Raw genomic sequence first — 19090 nt, 5'->3', positions numbered from 1 at the left:
ATACAATAATAATATGGTTATTTCAGGATATGACTGATGAGCTTGTTGAAGGTTCTACAAATATTAGCAGTTTATTTTTATTATGGCTCCAACTGCTGCAATTATGCCTTGCTTGTACATTCAAGTTTGTTGATAAAGTTGATGAAGTAAAACCAGTACAACTAACATGTATCAGTATCACACGTCAACCTTTTGATGTCTTAAAAGGTCAAACAGACTTTGGAAACAGAACATTTTTATCTACATTTTTTGTAATGCTATTGCAGTAATTTGTACTGAATATTTTTTTTCCATTGGTGACACGAAGTGAGTCAAGATTAAATGATTAGGTCCCATTATTACTGTTATGATTAATGTAATCTTTAAGAAACCTCTTAGTCTTATTCTTCAGTGTTGGATACACAAAGGCCTTTGTACATGTAACTCGCAAAAAAAACTAAAGAGCAGAGTGCTCGAGTGGCAGTTCAAAAGTTAAAAATAGTAGCTAGTCCTTAAATGTTTACATTTTTAGCATCCGTATCAACCCCCAGCCTGCGTCCCGTCAACTGGCGGTGTGGCTGAAGCTCAGGGCCACGTCCAGCAGCCGCAGCCCCACCTCTGCCTGCGGCCCCCCTGGCAGGAACTCGCTCGACAGCTCTCGGTACGTGCTGCACAGCCGGCGCGCCGGGACGTCCCTCCTGTGAATGGCGTGTTTCCACTTGTGGCGTGCCTCGCCGTACAGCACCAGCAGCGACCTGCGGGGGAGACGGACGGCCACCTGTACCTCCAGGTCATCCTCGTCGCGGTTTGTGTCCTCGCTCCCTAGTCTGAGTTCTAGTGCCTGCGCTGCTGGGAGGGACATGGTGAGCACGCTGTCCGAGAGCATGTTGACGGTCACCAGGCGCTCGCCCCACAGCCAGGAGTCGTCCAGGTGCGGGTCGATGGAGGAGCCACGCCCGGGGTGGTAGTCTAGGTTGCATTGCTCCACAGGCTGAAAGCCCTCCAGGATGGGCTGCTGAACCATCCTCTCCACCAGGGGCCGGCTGATGGCTGGCAGGCCCTGGAAACTGCCCAGACGCACCTTCCGCTTCTTGAAGTTGACCTTGGGCCCAAAGTCCTGATAACAGTAAATGTAGTTTAGGTTGGTTGGTTTTCTTTGAATATATTTATTAATATATTTATTGGTATAGATTATTATATCAGTATATGTTGGTGATATAGACAAAATCATGGTTCAAAGAATAATGCACGCCAAAATGTGATAAAAAAAGGTATACAGAGCGCTGCATAAATGTAGATTGATTGTAAAACACAACCTGTTTTTTGCGTCCAGACTGGGACGGGCTCCAGATGTTTTTGTCCATCTCGTGTACAAGCTCTTCCTCCTCCTGTTTGGAAAGGAAGTCTTCCCAGAGGAGGACACCTGGAAAGGGGAGGGATGAACCTCCATCCTTACGTACTGCTGATTTTAGCAAGGGATCGTAGCAGAATTGCAGTTTAACCTGGAAGGGCAACACACGTTTAGGTGACACAGATGGAAAAACCGGTGCTCGTGTGATATTGTTTAAATGTCATAGACATTAAATAGAGGCTTTGTTTTGTTTCACTTGAGACCGACACTGTGGTTAGGGGCTATACAAATCAATTAATGTTCATGTTAAAACAACTGCAATCTCTCTGTTGTTCACAGTTAAAGGCACAAACACAAAATAAGTGTGCACCAAAAGAGGATGGATAAACCATAAAGTGTCAAGAGTGATGTAGACCGGGAACAAGGTGCCACATAGCGTAGAAATAATCACATGGTGGCTTATGAACTGCTGAATGTCAGAAGGAATATTAATTGCCAGCGTTTAAGATAACTCCCTCCGTCTAAAGTTAAGCTTTATTTTATATAAACATGTACCTTCTCTTCGCCCCCGTCTAATATGTATTCCTCCTCCAGTCGCTCACATAACAGACAACTTCGGATTCCTTTACAGCCACATTTGCTGACATAATCATCGGTCTCTGTTGAGGACATCGTCTTTTCTATCGGTCTGTCGAATTAAACTTCCGTATTTACCTTATGCGTCACTTCCTCCAAGAGTGTCTTCTTCGTTCACAGCAGCGTTTTGGAAGCGAGATCATTGATGCCCCAAGTGGTTCATTTGTTGTTTGCCTTTTTAGACCCTTTAGCTTCTTATTGGCTGGCACCATGGACATATACCGTCGTCAAGGTAATTTCATGTACACATACTAATGCAAAGATGTTCAGTATTGCAAAAACACTATATAGGCCTAGACATAGAGGTAACTTCTCAGCATTAAAACTGCAGCATAACTAAATAAATGCTTGGGGACATGGGGTGGATGTAGGTGCACCTATGTATTTTGTCGTTCTACAGTTGGTAGCATAAACTGTCAATGAGTCCATTGAGTCCACCACATGTAGAAAGTCAGATATTTGTAACAATCTGACATAAATGGGACACTCCTGAGAAACACAAAATGAGAAAAACAGTATCCATGTGATTCTGATATACACAGAGTGGACCCCAACACAGGGAGTATACAAGTAGTTGTATATATCCCACAATATAGTATTATTTAGGACTTTTACAGGAGAGAAAAACCATTCACTTGAATTATTATAACAAAGAATTAATAACAAAAGCATTTTCGTGAGCTGTCCGCGATGCTGGAGGTCCTAGGATGTCCATGGTCACTGGGGTACATAACTGGTTAACATTTGGGAACCACTGCAGGTAGAGATGAGTTCTTCTTCCTTCAAACGGAGGGGCTTCTACAAACAACGAAAAGTGCATTACTGCAAGAATGGCAAGAGTCCCCCGGATTGTGGGTATGATCAACTGTTTCCGATACCCCACATTCATCATATAAGCCATCAATGTCACCCTACCAACAACAATGTGGACTACACTTGGCACAATGCAACCCCAGTTTCCTCCTTCCTGCAACAACCCGCCTTCTGCTTCCAGAGAAGCTGGATACCGTTTTCTTCCTGCATAATGATACAGGTCCTGGCCGGGTATAGAGAACTATCAGATGATAACATAATGCTAAGGTTGAATCCCATTACTTGGCTCACTTCAAAATCTCAGCCCTAACCCTCGCTGTTGCGCGTTCACGCGCCGTGGAGCCATGTCCCAATACCAGTTTAAAGGTAGCTTAAGGGGTAGGGGGAGGGCTAACATGCCCTCAAAATTGAGATTTTCGATGGGCACCCTCAAAGCGCTTCAGTTGTGACTTGCTCCCACAATACCTTGCGAGAAAATGGAAAATCAAGAAATATCCTAGACAAGATGGAGGGCGAAAAGATGCGACAGGATTGGAAAAACACAAATGTAAGTGTTTTCTCTGTAATTAACTAGTAATTATTTTATTAATTATACTCTGCAGCCCGGCCGCGGGCTTCGAAGCCCGGCCGCGGACTCTCGGAAGATCGCGAAAGTCTGCGGCCGACTTTCGCGGAAGATCGTGAAAGTCCGCGGCCGACTTTCGCGGGCCGCCCGACCCGGTTTCTCGGCCGGGCTCTGCAGCCCGGCCGTCGACCGGGGGCTGCAGACCGGGCTGCATATCATGTCGTATGATATCCAGATCTTCCATGTTCTAGTGACTCCAGGTTAAAAATAAGCTTTATATTTATACTAATATATTATATTATATTATATTAGTAATATTCTATAAGTCATATTATATATACTAATATATTTTATTATATTAGTAATATTCTATAAGTATTATTATATATACTAATATATTATATTATATTAGTAATATTACATGGTTAATCAATGTATTTTTTGGCAGTACTATATTGTGTACATAGCTATTATATATTGTACATAACATATGGCCACATCAACCAGTTCTGGCATATAATTCCTTATTCCTTCTTATTCGTTTTCTTTCAGGACTTTGTTGAGTCCACTGCCACCAGCCCCCCCCCCCACCTCTCCCTCGTGCTCCTCCACCCAAGGCACCTCTTCCACCACCCCAGACACCCCTTCCAAGAGGAGAGTGCCAGGGAGCAGGCGAGGCATGAGGAGAGCGAGGCAAAGTTGGCGGAATGGTGGAGAAGATGTGATTCTCCACCATTCTCTCAAAAGCTGAGAGAGAGAGTGTGTGTGTGTGTGTGTGTGTGTGTGTGTGTATTTTTAGGTGTGCGTGTGTGTGTATTTTTAGATGCGTGTGTGTGTATTTTTAGATGTGTGGTTCAGTGTTTCTTATTTAAATAAAGTGTTTCTTCTAAAGTGTTCTTGTTCAAAACCGATTATTATCTAAGGGTGCACTCACACTAGGTCATCTGGCTGTGGCCGTGGCCTAACCATGCTCAAATCTGCCAGTGGGAGTGTGGCCAGTCTGGCCAGGCCGGGCCAATTTGGCCACTTGGGAGAGGTGTGCTGCTACGGCACGGGCCGCTACGGTACAGATGCTAATGAGCCGACACGCGCAAACACACGGCTACGCAACCTGAGCTGGATGACGGATAGTCAATGCGACGACCACGGACATAATAAAGGCGACGAGCCTTCTTTCCCATTAAACGGTAAACATCGCGTCAAGCAGTTCAACTGTTGGTGTGTTCTCTGTGTTGTTGTCCATTGTTGTTAAAACTCTGACTGGCGGCAGACTTTATTATGGTCCATGCAGCGGACGCTTGGTGATGACGTGTTACGACGTGATGACGTATGTACAAGAGCCTTCCTTGGCCAGGCCACAGCTGCGACGGCCAACGGCCACGGCCAGATGGCCTCGTGTGAGTGCAGGCCAGAGAACAATGGGGCCATTTGAGCACGGTTAGGTGTGAAAACGGCCAACGGCCACGGCCAGATGGCCTAGTGTGAGTGCACCCTAATACCACCTTTAACATGTAGCTCAGTGACATTCAAAATAAAGGTATATTACGAGGGACAAATAGTATTAATTTTTTTTTTTTTTTTATACTTTATTTAAACATGCCAATTACAAAATATAAATACCATTTCAGGTTAAACATCTTTACAATGGGTCTTGCTCGTTGCCCGAGACAATGGCAGCCAGTCTGTCTCTTGTAACATTACCAGGGGTCTGGTTATCTGCTAGGGGGCACAGGGAAATGGGAAATGATCCCCTACCAAATGGGTTGTCCCAAATGGGTTGTCCCATTTGGTAGGGGATCGATTAGGGGTAGCAATGAGCATGAGCTATGAGGGTAAGGGTTAGGGTTAGGGTTGAGATGTAGGGTTGAGACAGTGAGCAAAGAAACGGGATTGGACCTAATACATCCACAAAATCTTCCAAACAGTGGTGTTTTTCCCACCCAATATCTTATTGTTTCTAAGCAAACTAGACGCATGGGTTTGCCTTTGAATTATATGAACAGATACTCTGCTTCCCATCTTGACTGAAAGGTACAGTTTTCTTGACTGAGTTTTCTTTTAATTTTTGCACTGCTCATTGCCATGGCTCTCTGTCTTTATTCCTCGCTAATGGGGAAGGCCCAGGGCCCTGAGATGTTTTGCATTGGAAGCGCCCTCTATCGGTGAACAGTATAATGACTGACAGATTCAGTTGCGTTTAAAATATATATTAAATTAATAAAAATATATATATATAGATAAAATGTCCATTATATTTTTTTGTATCTGTGGGCCACACTAAGTGAGGATGCATGCGGGCTGCCAGTTGCGAATCCCTACCATTACAAACTTTTTCGCAATTGTTACAAAATAGTTTAGCGGGTTTCTTACATCTTATAACCTTCCTCATTATTGTACTTTTTATATTGTTAATACAAGTTGTGTCATATATTCTCTGTTCCTTTAGACTGGGTACCCCCAATCCGTTCTGCCGGTGTGGGTACCGGATTGACTCGGCTGCCAGATCGACTCGGGGTCCTGCGCTTACAGATGACGTATCGACCCTTGACGTATCAACACACGCCAACTGACAAAACCCGGAAGGGTTGTTTATAAACGGGAATCAATCATGGACATAAAAAGAAGGCTCAATCTGTTTTGGTTTTGATTTCATTGAACGCAGCCCGTTCCTTCGCACAAACAAAGCCATTGGAAACACGTATAAAAGCACTGATGAATGCATATGTAACCCAGTTCCTGTTAGGGACTCTTATTCTGAAGGAGGCGAACGGAATTGTCTGAGTGTGGGTCGTTGTTTTGACTCTGTGTTGGGAGCGCTGGAAATAAAGTGGATCGCCCCGTTCAGTGAATGGAGTTAACCGATCCTCTTTTATATATAACGCGCATTTAAAAGCCAGCGTTTACAGGAAGTGCGTCATTATTGCGCATCTAGGACCCCGAGTCGATCTGGCAGCCGAGTCAATCCGACACCCACACCGGCAATTTGAATTCGCCATGCAATCTATGATTGATTTTGGTCTGGCAATAACCAGGCTAACTTTCCTTCGAAGTATACTTTTCATACTCAACGGCAGCCATCTTAGCTACACTGTTTCAGGCAGCAATGGATCCGTCGGCCATTCAGCCCGCGGCCGGGCTGCGGACCCCGCAGTTGCTCGCTAGTCGGGCTACGAAGCCCGCGGCCGGGCTGCGGACCCCGCAGTTGCCCGCGGTCGGGCTACGAAGCCCGCGGCCGGGCTGAGGAGCCCGCAGTTGCCCGCGGTCGGGCTACGAAGCCCTCGGCTGGGCTGCCCGGAGCAGGGACACCTGGAAGCTGTGCTCCGGGAGATTGGGTGGTTGTGCTTGTTATAAAGAAAATGCCTATAACATTCAAATGGCATAATGATTATGTGATGGTAATTGTCATTTATTCAATGATCATTAACATAGAAAACACTTATATTTGTGGTTTTCGATCCTGTCGCATCTTTTTGCCCGCCATCTTTCTAGGATTTTTCTTGATTTTTTCCATTTTCTCGCAAGGAATTGCGGGAGCAAGTCACAACTGTAGCGTTGCAAGGGTGCCCATCGAAAATCTCAACTTCAAGGGGATGTTAGCCTTCCCCCTTACCCTACCTTAAATTGGCCTTCGGGACACGGCTCACTGCACGTGAATGCGCAGCAGCCAGGTGTAGGGCTGAGATTTTGCTTGGAGCAAAGAAACGGGATTCATCCAATTATTATGTGAGAGGACTTGAATAGGATCATTTTGATGTGGAATTATAATCATAAATTAATAAAGCTATTACGTTATAGTTATGCATATGTATTATTGATATGATCGAGTTTTTTTTTTCTGTATTTATTTTCTTTTTATTATACTTACGTTTTGGGACAGTGGGGGTAGATGAGCCTCATAACTCCGGCCACACAGTAGGGGGCGCTAATGCACGTAACTCTTGCCATACAGTAGGGGGCGCTAATGCTCTCCTTACCCTCGGTTGGAAAGAAGAAGAACAAGTTCCTCTTTCGGAAAATACGTCACGGTCTGCACAAAGTTTTTTCCCGGGAGCGAGTCGGCGGCATCGGTGAGTAGCGAATGAATTATACTTAAATATAAACAATTCAACCAGTAGATTTATACTAGTACGTTATCTAGCAGCAAGGTGCATATTGAAAATCAAGGTTTTAAAAACATCGCACCGTCCACTTAATACTCGATTGACATACTACAAAATAAGAGCACAAAGTAACCCATGAGGGCGACTCGGATGTAAGCATACTGTTGGTAAGGTGTGTAAACCTCGCTCTGTTTGGTGCTGTGATACCTTTTGTGAAGTGTACCGAGGTATTTGTACGAAAATATTATCTGGGTATTATAGTCACTAAGTCACTGTCATTAAGTTTCAACATTTAATTGTTTTTGTTTGCACAACTATATTCCATCTTAAACTTTTGCTTTAAACATTCCTTTCCTTTTATTTTAGAATTTTAGAATAGGCGATGGCGAAGATAACAGAAATGTTTTTATTGGCGAGGGCGTCTCCCAAAAACAAAACACTGGAACAAATCCAAACCTTGAAGTAAGTATAGCTGTTATTATCCTAAGCCAATGTGTAATATGGTGACTGGAGTGTAGGACTAAGACCATGAGGGCCATTGGTAGTATTCATCAAAGGGCCTGGCTTCTGCTGGACATCTTGGTTGGCATCGTAACATTTCATATCAACTGCTTGAAAACCAGCAATGTACTCCAGAGTCATTGTGGCCTATTGTTTGTTATTAAACGCAATGGGAATAGGTACACTTTTCATGATTAATAAGGGACCTCCTTTGTTGTTCTGCTTGCTTCAGTCTCTCTCTGCTCGCGCTGAAATGTAAGGACCTCCCTGTGAAGCTGCTGTCCCGGCTCCAGTCGCTGGAGTCATGGGATCTGTCTGGGAACCGTCTTGAGGAGCTGCCCCAGGGCCTGGCCCTGCCCAGCCTGCGCTCTCTCGACCTCTCGGATAACGAGATGGAGGACGTCACCACCCTGGACTCCCTCACTGGTCTGGAAGAACTCAAACTGGACGGCAACATTTATATCACTGTGAGGAACGGCCTTATTAAAGAAAACAAAGGGAAACGAGGCTACTGCAGCAGAATTTGCTATCGGTTTTGATGTGTTGTGCAATATATCGTACATTCTACTAGCAAGTCAAACGTACGTTTTGGCCCTTCAGGTCAACGACGAGTACAAGCTGATGGTGCTCCTGCCCAAGCTAAAGATGTACAACGACAAGTACATCGGCAGCAGGGCCGACCACATCCGCCACACCAGCAGCAGCATCCTCCACGACAGGGTACGACGACGGCAACGGGAACAATAAACCCGACTTGTGCATTATGCAAAAGTAGTTTTCACTCCTGGTGTAAATGACTAGACACAAACACCGTCCGATTGTAGCGCCCTGCTTCGCTGTAACAGGTTGTTGCCGTCTGGGCCACAAAGTTTGGCGTCCTGGAAACAAATTCCCAGGAGAAAGTGGAGGACATGGAGAGAGATTTTGTGGCCACGGCTCAATGTAGCATCCAATTCGGACCCAACTCCACCAGAGACTACATCCGATGGAGGGTGAGCTCAGAATCTTACCTTTTTACGTGTTGGTTTTCCCTGGTATGTCAGTTAATGAAAGACTGAAGGAATAACCCCAAACACTAGCTTTTTAGATGCTGTGTTATCTCAGGTTTGCTCTAACAATACTGAGTTAAAAAATGTACCGACGTGCTCCATGTTTTAGGAAAGAAAAAACTATTTAAGTTGACTCAGGATGGGTTGTGTAATACGGCGGGCTTATCTGTATGCTGTGTTCTCTCTTCAAAGCTATTACGATTGTTTCTTGTTGAATATTCCAACCATATTTTAGTCGGTCAGCCGAAACCTTTAAATGTGTTCATATTTAAAGCCAATTAGCTGTTCTGCAGCCAATTAGCAAATCAATATGAAAACAAGTGGATTTTTATGCACGGTTTTTGGGCATCTTAATAATGTCTCAAATCAAATGTCTTCCCTTTGAGGTGGGGATACTGGCCAAGGAATACCTGCGCTCGCTGCTTCAGCGCACCGAGGAAGGGGACAAAAGCCAGGAGCCCATAATCACAAAGGAGAACAACGTATGACTCTTAATGCTGTGTTGTATTTTTTGTTGAGGATATTGAACTCTGTCAAACTAATGCTATTATGATGCTGGTTTAGGCTCTAAACTAGTCAATGTACAGTGGATGTGATTGGCTTAATATGTGGGAAATGGTGACTAACTAAGCGATTATCCACCCTTCCCATGTGCGCGTGTTTGTGATGGATGGATGGATAGATGGATAGATGGATAGATACTGTTCACGGTCCATATAATGCTTATGATATCTATTATTTTCTTTGCTTCAGGTGATTAACTCCCCAGTCAAGAGGAAGCAATCTCTGTTGCACCAAGATCTCCAGCTGACCCCTCGCAAAAGAGCCAGAGGAGACGCCTGCAGCTCCCCCTCCAAGGACAGCCCTGGCGCCCTCCACCTTACCCGACAGAGAGCAGGCCCAGCTGGCGCCGTCAGGGCTAGCCCACGCAAGGCAGCATCCGCCCAGCTCGCCGCCAGCCCCGCGGTCAAGACCCCCAGGAGGATTCTGGTCGAGCAACCGCCGCCCAAAGAGGACAGCGGCCGGCCCAAACGCAGAGCAACAGGAGACCGGGGTCTACCCACAAGCACTGCTACCCCCGTGGACCGGGAGGGGTCCCCGAGGAAAAGGAGCTGCATCAGACCTCGGGTGAGCACCCGGAGTATACTTGACAAGTGATTTTGATCCACCATTTACCCCAACATGCACACACTAACACAACATGCACGCAATAACGCAAATAATACAACTCTGTGTTGTAAACATAGACGTATCCATGACATCACAGAGGGCACAATCTTGCACGGTTCACCAAACAAAGTCAACGTGAAGTCAACGATTATTTTTTATTTATTTTTATTTTTATTTCACGTCTGAAGCCGCCCCCGAGGGAAGAGGGGGAGAGGGTGCAGCTGAAGCCGCTCCACGTGCTCCAGTGCCATAGTAAGCAGAACAGCCCTGAGGACTTCAGCACCGCGCTGTGGGCCTGCGCCTTCCAGCCTCTACCCCACGGCGGCGGAGACACCAGCTGTGAGTACACCCCACCACAATGTTTGGTTTATAGCTGTGGTTGCAAATGAGTTGAAACCCTCCAGAAGTCATGTCCTAATCGGTCGCCTGGATTCTGTCATTCGGATGCCTTCTGAAGGGTTTCAACTAGTGCTGTCAAGCGATTAAAATATTTAACGTGATTAATCGCATTAATGTCATAGCTAACTCATGATTAATCGCAAGCAATCGCGATTAATTGCAAATCTTTTTTCTATGCTAAATATCCCTTGATTTCTTTGTCCCATTAATTGTTCTCATTTTAATGCTCTTGTCAACATGGAGAATTGCATCGGCTTGCCTTGTGCAAATGTTTTTTTTATTGATAACAACATTGGCATATACTGATCAAAACAGGACGATACAAAAGAAAAAGCCTATTGTCCAATTAAACGATGAACATACAAACATACTGCCTTGAACATAGCAGTCAGGCTACTGCTTCTTTGTTTTGAGCCAAAGAAAAAAATAAAATAATAATGAATAAATAAATTGTGTTAATCGCGCGATTAAAAAAATGAACGCCGTAATTATTGGTTTGTGTTAACGCCGTTAACGCGTTTAACTGACAGCACTCGTTTCAACTGATTTGTAATCACAGCTATCAATAATGCCTCAACACTCTGTACTGTAGACTGTACATGGTATTTCTGACTGCTTTGGTCATTTTAAGTGACCCGATAGTTAAGGACACATGGCACGGAGTCCCCAAACTGATGTGTAGCAATCCTTTTCCCTGGACGAGCAATCCAAAGGCCATTCATCTGGCAGTGGTTATATTTACATGCAAAAAGAGTAGCCTAGCAGACTTTGGTTTATTCACAACCCAATTTAAACATGAATTAAGCGCTGAATGGCACATACTCGGGTGTGAAGGGTTGTTTGTTCCTAGTCCTCCCGGTCCTTCAGAGATCGATGGAGCAATCTAAACTGAGTAAATAACTTCATTTGGTTGTGTTTGTGCTCATATGCAGGGTTCAAAATGCTAATGATGGTAAGCTACGACCTGGGACAAAGCTACAAGAATAGGTGTCGGTATTGTCTAATATTATGATTGAATTAATTGTGCACGTCATTATTTAACTAGTAGGAAGGCTTATTGAAATAGACTTTATTTTATTTCAGCATCAACGATACTTTCAACAATGGGGAAAAAAAAGCTTTGATAATAAATGCCTTAAGCTAGCCATAAATTGAATTTATCGATTTCCATTAGTTGTCCTTAACAACATGCACTGTATCGGTATGTGCCTGTGTGGTGATCTGTTCATCAGCCTGAACCTCTGCCCTGCAGGTAAGCATACTGAGTGGATTTCTGTGTTCCTCAGGTTTCACCGCAGGGGGTCGTCTGGTGGCTACGTGTGGAGGAGACTCGATCTGTGTGATCGACTGTGAGACTGGGCTGGTCATGAAGAAGTACAAAGTCCCTGGCGAGGTCTGAGCCACGTCCTGCCTCACACACCTACTGAGCTAGACCGGGCTGGTCTTCTTATAAGATCTCCATACTGTTGTTGTTCTGATAGGGTTTGCTTAACACTGTTGTTGGTAAGAGTTAGGGCTTTGACTCCGAACTTCGTTATTCTAATATAATTCGAATTTAAAAAAATAAATCAAAACTCGAACGAATATTAGGCAGCCCTTAATATTCAAACCTGTTATGGGCAGGCCGAGAGGGAGAGACGTCGGAGATCCCGACGCAGTCTATTCATAATATTGTAATGACCACGGAAGAGGCAGTGAATGAAGTATTGATTAGACGGCGATTTATTAGAAACCTAATTAACCGTTGGAACACGCAAGACCGGTAACCATAGCAACAACCTCGCGAAGCCCAATCTGGGTCTTACTGAAGGCATTTAATGGTCAATATATTATTAATAAATATTTGAATATTAATAAACAAACAAACTTTGAATACGACTTTTGAGCAAAAGTCAAAGCCCTAGTCAGAGTAGAGAGAGGAAAGAAAATAGCATTATTCTTTATTTAACTGCATACCCGGAGGGGGGGGGGGGGCGACACAAAAGTGGCTTCTCTTAACGTGTGTGTGTGTGTGCGTGTGCGTGCAGGAGTTCTTCACCCTGGGCTGGTCCACGGTGCAGATGTCCCGGGACAACGGCGCGCCGGCGCGGCCCTGCGCCGTCCTGGCGGCAGGGGGCAAGCGGGGCCTGGTGACCCTGACCCACCCCCAGTCCAACGTGGCGTACGGAGAGTTCCGGGCCAGCCGCAAGGCCCTGTCCACCCTGCGCTTCAGTCCCCGGCAGGGGAACCTCCTGTTCAGTGAGTGGTCCCCTCCGTCCCCCGTCTCTCTGGCTCTAGGACTATCATCTACGGTGCAATGGTCTTAGTAATCTACCAACGTATGGTGGGCTACTGGGTTGATTCGGGTCTGTTTGGCAGCCCCCGGTTTTTAAACATGGCGGCCCATTTGAAAGGGAGGCCCTTCTGTAAACGCCCCTCCAATACACTTTTAATAAGTGTAGGACGGTTGTGTCGCGTCAATGCTGAATCGGCAGATGACCCACAAACCCCGGCAGTCAATAAGAAGCTGTGAATGCAGAAGTTTACGTTTCCTAGAAAAGGAGTCGTCCAAGGCATGCCAAAGCTGGGGCTTGATTCTCCTTTAATTCCACTTGTACGGCGCCCTCTAGGGCCGTTGCTTCACTCAAAGGTTAACCTATTGGGGAGTTGTTTGGTAATGTCCCTCCCTTGCCTTGCAGCTGGGGCATATGATAACAAGATCACGTTGTGGGACATCGGAGGAGTCGATAGCCAGTACAAATATAAGGCCAGGTGAGTGCATTGGAAGACTAACCAAGCCTACACGCTCTTCCCCTGGTTTCCCTCTTCTACAGCTGGAAGGACATGCTATCTCAGTACTGCAGTCGCTAGAGTGGGGCTAAAGAACCGAGGACAAGATATTAAAGAATATGGGGCTACTCACGTATAACCGTTTTTCTGTAGTTTACCACCACCCGATTTGGGTGATGTAGGGACGATAATATATTCCAAGATGAAAGCCATCCTAAGTGCTCCGTCTTGTCCTCACCGTGGAAACAGTCTAAGAGACCGATTGCAGCTCCGCTCCACAGGTGGTTTGGACCAAGCCCTCGGCCATGGCCTCTTTCACGCCCCCCCAATGTCAACTGCAACGTCTTGTGTGTTCAGTCAGCTGATGGTGCTGGAGTGCAGTAGCACCCCTCTCCACCTGTGCCTGCCCCCGGCGTCCCCCGACACCGCGTTGCTGGCCGCCACAGACAGCGGCCTGCACTGCTTCAACACCCAGCTCAGCCCAGGCTCCGGGAAGAGGTGAGACCAGGGATCAATGGGACAGATCAGAGCTTTAGGCCCAATCCCATTTCTACCCCTTACCCCTTCCCCTTACCTCTCCCCCTTATTTTGAAGGGGTTAGGGGAAGGGATAAGGGGTAGAAATGGGATTGGGCCTTATACTCCATCCAGACTACCATCGGGACCACTTGAGTTCAGCTAGTCCATATTTCTATACTTTACTTTATTACGATATGCCTTCATGGTATGCCACTTTATTCCAACCTACACTGCCGTTCAAAAGTTTGGGGTCACCCAGACAATATCATGTTTTCCAGTATGTGCTAACATAATTGCACAAGGTTTTTCTAATCAATTAGCCTTTTAACACGGTTAGCTAAAAAACAAACCATTAGAAGACAGGGGTGATGGTTGCTGGAAATGTGCCTCAGCTGTTTACAGCTGGAATAGTCATTTACCACATGACCAATTTCTAGACAGTTTTTCCAATTAATTTAATGTTATCTTCATTTGAAAAAAAAAGTGCTTTTATTTAAAAAATAAAGTGACCCCAAACTTTTGAACGGTTATGTATGTTTGAGTGATTTAATACTACAGCACTCTGAAATGCACTTCTGTAGATTTCCTTACTTCTGCCTTATTTTCCGTCATTATCTCCTGGTAGAGTTGGAAATTTGAGCTGGGTTGCAGAATGTCATTTTTGAGTTTGTTTTAGTGTGCTTACAATAGTCTTATTCCCCACAACATTAGAAAAGGCCAGGCCGTCTTAGGCTAAGTGGCTTCAAAGCCATAAAAGATGATCATGTCTTCTTTAGGGCCGCAGAGATGGAAATTACATTCCCCATATATAAGCAGGAGGACAAAGACCACAGCTACCGCACTATCGACGGCTTAGGATTCCTTACGAATGACATCGTGGGTAAGTCGGGCCCACCGGGAAGGGAATCTATTGGTTTTATTCCTTTTTTATTGTATTTTTTGTTGTTGTGAAACTAAACCGATGCTTAATTAACGGATCATCTTGCTTCAGTTAACCTCGTCTCATGCTGTATTTTGTTGGATATTTTTTTATACATCCACAATGTGGACTGTAAATGTTTACTATCTCTACACAGTGAGACTTAATGTAAATGATGTGAAGGGTAAACACTAGTGCTGTCAAGGGATTAAAATATTTAATCACGATTAATCGCATTAATGTCATAGTTAACTTTTTTCTATGCTGAATATCCCTTGATTTCTTTGTCCCATAAATTTTTCTCATTTTAATGCTCTTATCAACATGGAGAAGTGCATCAGCTTGCCTTGTGCAAATGTTTTTTTTATTGATAACAACGTTGGCATATACTGTTGGCTATAAAACAAACAAAAAAAACAGGACGATAATAAAAAAAACCTATAGTGCAATTAAACGATGAACATGCAAACATACTGCCTTGAACATAGCAGTCAGGCTACTGCTTCTTTGTTTTGAGCCAAAGAAAAAAATAAAATAAAAATAAAATAAATAAATTGCGTTAATGCCGCGATAAAAATATTAACGTTGTTAAAATTGGTTTGCGTTGACGCTGTTAATAACGCGTTTAACTGACAGCACTAGTAAACACTAAACTTGTGTGCGTGTGGTCTCTCCTGCTAGCCTCCAAGTGCCACCTGCAGCCCTCCATCTACCTGTGGAGCCTGGGCCAGACGCAGGGCCAGGCCAAGAGGCGCGGCAGCGTGGCGGCCGTGCTGCTGGCGGAGCTGCAGTGGGCCACCACCAGCGTTCCCTACCTGTCCCTCAGCACCTGTCCAGGTGAGAGACCCTCCACACACACACACGGTTAGTTTGTTTTAGGGTCGTGCGTGGCTGGGGGCCTCCCAACGGTATTGCTTGTTGTCTTTGTTCTGGGTATCTTCTCTAATCACCTCATCATTCCATTGTGTAACCCTTTACGATCTGCAAAGTAAGAGCATAGTCTCAATTTCGGTCCAGTCCGATAACGAGTGAGACCTTGGGTGAAATCATCTGACATGGAGATCAGTCTGAACAACAAATTTCAACATATCCAGTTTGAACGATAGAAGTGATGAAACGATCACACCAGGAGTGACTAAACAGAAACCGACCTGCAGAGGGCAGGTTTTCACCTCCCTGGCATCCCCCGGTGGACTGGATTCAGCATTATCCACCCATCACTTGAAGTTCACTAAAGCATGTGGGATTACTTTGGCGTTCCACTTTGGTCCAACTGTAGAAATAAAAGTCTGTCGATGATCAAGCCGCCGTGGAAGGCAATTCTATAAACATTTTGTTTTTATTATTATTGTGAAATTTGGTTGTTGAGTGTTGATGTGTTCTGAGCAAGACACTTAACCCTAACTGCTCCCGACGAGCTGGCTGTCGCCTTGCATGGTTGACTCTGCCGTCGGTGTGTCAATGTGTGTATTAACCGATGTAAGTCGCTTTGGATCAAGGCATCTGCTAAAGGCCCTGATTGTAATTGTAATGGGATGGGGCCGAGTCAAAGCCGTAGAGGGCGCACTAAGCCTGCTTTACAGAGCTAACTAGAGCTGGGTTTTATCTGTTTTTGGCACCTACTTAGTTTACTGACACCAGTAGAAGGCATGCTGCGTTGGACCAGTGTGACTGAAGGTTTGCTAGAATAAATAGGAAACGTGTACCAATGACTCTCACCATCTTTCCCTCTGCGCGCTGTTGTGTCTTCGACTACACGAATGAATCAATTGAATTTAACATCCACTTTTGTATTTGCAAGAATTTGACTGCCCAGCATAACCGCTCCCACCGTGTGCGTGTCCTTCTCCAGAGGAGGGCTACCTGGTGTGCGGGGACGACCGGGGCCGGCTGTGGTCCTACAGTTTGCACAACCTCCTCCTGGAGAACAATCATCAGCGCCGAGAACTGGTCCCCCCCACTGAGGTAACGTTCACATCAGACGGGCGATGGCTCAAGAGAGTTTCAGTTGTGTAAAATCCAAAAACCAGCGTAAATAGATACACTAACCTAATGAATACTTTGTCACGTCTCGCATCAGAATCGCTGTGGCAGTTTCAAACTCAACATCTCCCCATAATGACAAATATTTTCACAATTCATTGCTAAAACAATGAGCAAAAAATCCTAACCACCAACACATGAATCAACATTCCAATGCTCCTATACTTCAAAATAGAAGTAGCTAATAAGTACAAGCCCTATTGGAGAACTTAATTAAACACGCAGTATTGCATGGATTTCTTCTTGCTGGTTGACGGGGATTACTGAGTCATCTGCTAAGGAAGTACACCCCATTGCTCAAGGATCTTTGAGTAATGGGGCATTTGATGGTTTTGTTCTGCTAACGAGGGTCTTTTGGGATTCTTCTCAGGTGCTGGAGTGGCCGGCCCCATTGATGAGGAACTCCAGCCCAGTGGAGGTCCCCTCCATCAACAGTGTGGCCATGGGACAGGGGCTCTCCTACCTTGTGGCGCTCAGTGATAAGAACATGGTAGTAGTGTGGAAAAGGGAGGACTCGTCCTGAATAAGAAGAGGAAAACAATTTGTTTTTAAAGGATACTGATCGCATCTCAATATTTCAAAGGGTCGAAGTGTGATTCTAGAATTTGTTGGTTATGAATAATTTGTATGAGGAATGGCAAAAATAGAGTAACAAATGTACAAAGGTATTTGAAAGGGGCTTTGTTATGAGAAAGGTGCAATTGGAGGTATTTGATATTTGCATGCCATTTGTTTTACTGCTTTTAAAGGTTGTCCAGTGTGTTTTTGTTGTTGGGTGTTCTTTACTCATATCAAGCTGATGTAGATGCAGCTTAACGTCAATCGTGGGTCGACTTATATTCAATTTAAGTGATTTTCCATTCGTCAAAAAGGGTTAAATGGTCTTGATGAAAAGTCAATTATTTTAATGTTGCTGTGCGGCATTTGATTGAATAGAACGTGAGGTAGACATCTGAGATTTGTTTCTGGCAGAGTTGTTGGACCTTGCATAACCGCTTTTATCCTGTGACCAGAGTTAAATGCTGACTAAGAAAACTTTCTCAACGTTATGGGGAAGCTGCATTGAGGGTAAAATATTTTAATATATTTGATATTATTGCTAAATTGCTTTACTATTTGGGGCAAAACAAATGTCAGACATTTAATAATTACAATTAATAGTACAAAAAAACTTTCTTTATGTCAGTAAAAAGTACTAGTGGTACTGGAAGCCCTTTTTGGCGATTAACTACATCACTGAAATGTCCTGTATTAGCAGTGTATGTATAGTCTGTATGGCTTCCAAAATACGAACCAAGACACCAAGCTGAAGTCGGCACCCTATTCGCAGCTACTGATGTGGGACCGTGAAACAAGTCGCTGTTTGGTTTTTTACAAACTACCGGTAGTACTGTGTAATGTTTATTGACCAGTCAGAACCGGCTGTAGGTTTCACGGTTGCTGATGGTAAAGAAAATTGTATGGTAAAAATCTGATAATGACTACATAATCAGATAGTCGATGTCCTGTGTAGTATACAGGTGAAACTCGAAAAAGGTGAATTATCATGCAAAAGTTCATTCATTTCAGTAATTCAACTTAAAAGGTGGAACAAAGATCTTATCGACAAATTACAGGGAAAGTGAGATATTTCAAGCATATTTGTTATAATTTTATAATGATGACTTACAGATTATGAAGACACCAAAATATAAATCTTTAACTAAAATTAGAATATTGTGAAATTGTTCAATATTGTAGGATCATAGTTTCACCCTTTAATAAGCTAATTAATCCAAATCACCTGCAAAGGGTTCCTGAGCCTTTAAAGGGTTACATTAGTCTGGTTCAGTAGAATTCACAATCATGAGGCAGACTGACCTGGCTGACCTGACCGTTGTGCAGAAAACCATCATTGACCCCCTCCACATAGAGGGAAAGCCTCAAAAGGTAATTGCAAAAGAAGTTGGAGGTTCTCACAGTGCTGCATCTAAGTACATTAATAGAAAGTTAGGTGGAAGGGGAAAATATGGAAGAAAAAGGTTCACAAGCAGCAGGGATGGTTGCAGGCTGGAGAGGATTGTCGGGAAAAGGCCAATTCCAAAGTGGGGTTCTGGGGGGTGCTTACCAAGGAGTGGACTGAGGTTGGAGTTACTGCACCAAGAGCCACTACAGCTCCTGGACGTGGGCTTAATAATGACTCGAATGCACATTTTGCATCTCATTCGGATACCAAGGTCCCAGGGTTTGGAGGAAAAATGGAGAGGCACATAATCCAAGATGCTTTAAGTCCAGTGTG

General features: G+C 44.5%; 2 protein-coding genes across 2 annotated transcripts; one reads left to right on the top strand and one right to left on the bottom strand.

The window, feature by feature from the left end:
- Positions 1-46: 46 nt before the first annotated feature.
- On the bottom strand, positions 47-2045 carry alkbh4 (alkB homolog 4, lysine demthylase). Its single transcript, XM_030360549.1, has 3 exons — positions 1886-2045; positions 1296-1481; positions 47-1096 (listed from the first exon to the last, which is right to left on the bottom strand). Exons 1-3 carry the CDS (start codon positions 2000-2002, stop codon positions 542-544), a joined length of 858 nt encoding a protein of 285 aa, XP_030216409.1. The 5' UTR covers positions 2003-2045; the 3' UTR covers positions 47-541.
- Positions 2046-6895: 4850 nt separating this feature from the next.
- Positions 6896-18462, top strand: lrwd1 (leucine-rich repeats and WD repeat domain containing 1). The gene is made up of 16 exons (XM_030360365.1): positions 6896-7411; positions 7811-7906; positions 8178-8412; positions 8546-8665; positions 8791-8937; positions 9381-9476; positions 9748-10122; positions 10353-10503; positions 11850-11956; positions 12591-12801; positions 13242-13314; positions 13690-13830; positions 14627-14730; positions 15451-15606; positions 16622-16734; positions 17183-18462. Exons 2-16 carry the CDS (start codon positions 7827-7829, stop codon positions 17333-17335), a joined length of 2262 nt encoding a protein of 753 aa, XP_030216225.1. The 5' UTR covers positions 6896-7411; positions 7811-7826; the 3' UTR covers positions 17336-18462.
- Positions 18463-19090: the final 628 nt, after the last annotated feature.

The sequence above is a fragment of the Gadus morhua genome, chromosome 7, assembly GCF_902167405.1.
Source record: "Gadus morhua chromosome 7, gadMor3.0, whole genome shotgun sequence".
NCBI classification, from domain to species: domain Eukaryota; kingdom Metazoa; phylum Chordata; class Actinopteri; order Gadiformes; family Gadidae; genus Gadus; species Gadus morhua.
This window is presented reverse-complemented; position numbering and strand designations above follow the sequence as displayed.

Bases quoted from the DNA above. Each gene is read 5' to 3' on its own strand.
- alkbh4 (XM_030360549.1), bottom strand. From the start codon at position 2,002: ATGTCCTCAACAGAGACCGATGATTATGTCAGCAAATGTGGCTGTAAA. The intron at 1,482-1,885 runs GTACATGTTTAT...TTGCCCTTCCAG, and splicing joins TAGACGGGGGCGAAGAGAAG to GTTAAACTGCAATTCTGCTA. The intron at 1,097-1,295 runs GTTGTGTTTTAC...TACTGTTATCAG, and splicing joins AGTCTGGACGCAAAAAACAG to GACTTTGGGCCCAAGGTCAA.
- lrwd1 (XM_030360365.1), top strand. From the start codon at position 7,827: ATGGCGAAGATAACAGAAATGTTTTTATTGGCGAGGGCGTCTCCCAAA. The intron at 14,731-15,450 runs GTAAGTCGGGCC...CTCTCCTGCTAG, and splicing joins CCTTACGAATGACATCGTGG to CCTCCAAGTGCCACCTGCAG. The intron at 15,607-16,621 runs GTGAGAGACCCT...GTCCTTCTCCAG, and splicing joins GTCCCTCAGCACCTGTCCAG to AGGAGGGCTACCTGGTGTGC.